At 35.6% G+C, this 2,070-nt stretch overlaps 1 protein-coding gene across 1 annotated transcript in view; it reads left to right on the top strand.

The window, feature by feature from the left end:
- LOC106521349 (integrin alpha-M) overlaps positions 1–2,047 on the top strand; it is a 13,939-nt gene extending 11,892 nt beyond the window's left edge. The window contains exons 18-26 of the mRNA XM_014013884.1: positions 7–51; positions 129–215; positions 306–372; positions 467–565; positions 672–752; positions 823–933; positions 1,042–1,155; positions 1,235–1,345; positions 1,494–2,047. Coding sequence (XP_013869338.1) covers positions 7–51; positions 129–215; positions 306–372; positions 467–565; positions 672–752; positions 823–933; positions 1,042–1,155; positions 1,235–1,345; positions 1,494–1,604 — 826 coding nt within the window. The 3' untranslated portion in view covers positions 1,605–2,047. The remainder of the gene's footprint in view (positions 1–6; positions 52–128; positions 216–305; positions 373–466; positions 566–671; positions 753–822; positions 934–1,041; positions 1,156–1,234; positions 1,346–1,493) is intronic.
- The last annotated feature ends 23 nt before the right edge of the window (positions 2,048–2,070 follow it).

Raw genomic sequence — 2,070 nt, 5'->3', positions numbered from 1 at the left:
TCCCAGCAGACAACTTGACAGATGGATCTCTGTGACTGCAAACGCTACCAGGTACTGACCATCAGTCACAGGTGCTGCTTTTTTTGATGCACATTTATTGTTTATTAATATTTTCACATTATTTTTAGTGGAAACCAGCAGCACTCCTCTGGAAGTGAACTCTACAAAAAGAGACAGATTGAAGTGAAGTACAGCATTTTTATGACAATGGAAAGGTCAGTTTTCTTCCTGTTCAGACAAAAATACTACTTTAAAAACTAATAATAATTCTAAGTTGTGTTAATAAATAAATTATATCTATTCAGCCCCATCAGCTACAGTAATTTCACATTTGGAAAGAATCTACAGAAACCACTTCAACAATTAGTCAAGGTAAATTCATTTTTTTTTTTTTTTTGTTCATTACCTTAAAGAATCTTAATGTGAAGTTTGTCTCTGAAGTTTGTTTTTCTCTCTTTTCTTCCAGGTCACAAATAATATCAGAGCTCTGAATTTCACTGTAGTGATCAGAGTTCCTGTGAAGCTCGGTGACAAAGACATGTGGGTGGATATGAACAGTTTTCAGGTAAAATATGGTTTAAATCAACTTTACAGGGCTCCTAGTCGTGGACTGGATGGAAGCGCTAACATGATGAACAGGTGAACTGACCTAAAGGAGCTCTGCTTTTCAGATTCCAGACTGTCAGAGAGACACAGATGAAGAACCTGCGATGACTGATTTTGTTGCACAGATAAAGGAAAATAAAGTTCTGGTGAGTAAAAATTGCTGCAAGAATAACAATAAAATGATCCTGCCTCACACTCTGCATTTATTACCGACAGAACTGCTCGGTAGCAAGCTGTGSTGTGTTCAGGTGCAGCAGGTTCATGGAAAGGTTGGAGCAGAAAACATACAAAATCTCTGCAAACCTCAGCTCAGYGTGGATAGAGCAGGTAACTGTTAAATCTAACTGGTCCTGATGATCAAATGTCTTATTTACTCAAATGTGGTCAACTCATATTAAAATCTGAAAAAGTCTCTGTTGTTGTTCATCCTTTCAGATCGGCCTTTCATCTGCCAAGTTCATCCTTTCCAGTACGGCCAGTTTAGAGTACGACAGAAACCAGTACATCTACTTCTCAGCAGCCTCTAATAACATCCCTCCTGTTCGCCTGGTAACTGAACATTATAAACACTTTATATGTAATTTAAATAACTTGAATTTGATCCAGATCATGTCACTTTATCTTTCAGATTGAGGCTGAAGTAGAWGTGTTTCCTGAACCAGATTTCACCAAAGAGATCGTAGGAGGATCTCTGGGAGGGTTGGCTTTTCTTCTTCTACTCACTGCTGGGCTGTATAAGGTGAGTTATATTATTCTTTAATACATAAAACTTTCATTCTAAAATCTTGACAAATTTRTATTTTGTTTGATTTGATTTTGATTGGTGTCTCCCTATTTTGAACACAAATTCCAGTGATTTAATATCGGACTTTTATCTTTTCACTCAGTGTGGATTTTTTAAGAGTAAATACAAGAAGATGATTGGTAAAAGTGCAGAAGGAGAAGCTGATCCAGGAGCTGAAGGAGCTGAACCCTCAAAGGAAGTAAAGTCTGAATGACTTTCATTTCCTGGGACACCAATATTTTTCTGTCCAGGAAGTTCGCTGACCATTGAACACATGCTCACAAACATTTCATTTTTTATATTAGCATTTTTCTTTAAGCATTATTTTATGTTAGATTTATTACCTGTTTAATTCTGTGGTACAATTCAGAAATCATTGTTTGTTATTACTTTTATAAGATGTTACTAACAGAAAACAATAACCAGAGAAACCATGAAAAGTAAAGTACAAATGTTTTTCTCTTCCACTGCATCATATTATTTGACATTGAAATTTCAGTCACTTGTATGATCATTGGTATTCTAAGGTTGAATAAATAAAACACGGGGGATTGTTATAAACTACGTGGAACACAGGTAGTTATGCCGAAATCATCTATAAATGTATTGTTTTATTGGCTTTAATGTGTCTTTTTACAAAAAAAAAAAACATTTAGTTCTGGTTCTGGATGAGTGGTACG

This window comes from Austrofundulus limnaeus, unplaced genomic scaffold, assembly GCF_001266775.1.
Source record: "Austrofundulus limnaeus strain Quisiro unplaced genomic scaffold, Austrofundulus_limnaeus-1.0 Scaffold108, whole genome shotgun sequence".
Taxonomy (NCBI): Eukaryota; Metazoa; Chordata; class Actinopteri; order Cyprinodontiformes; family Rivulidae; genus Austrofundulus; species Austrofundulus limnaeus.
Note: the sequence above shows the minus strand (reverse complement) of the source record. Positions and strands in the feature narration are given on the sequence as shown.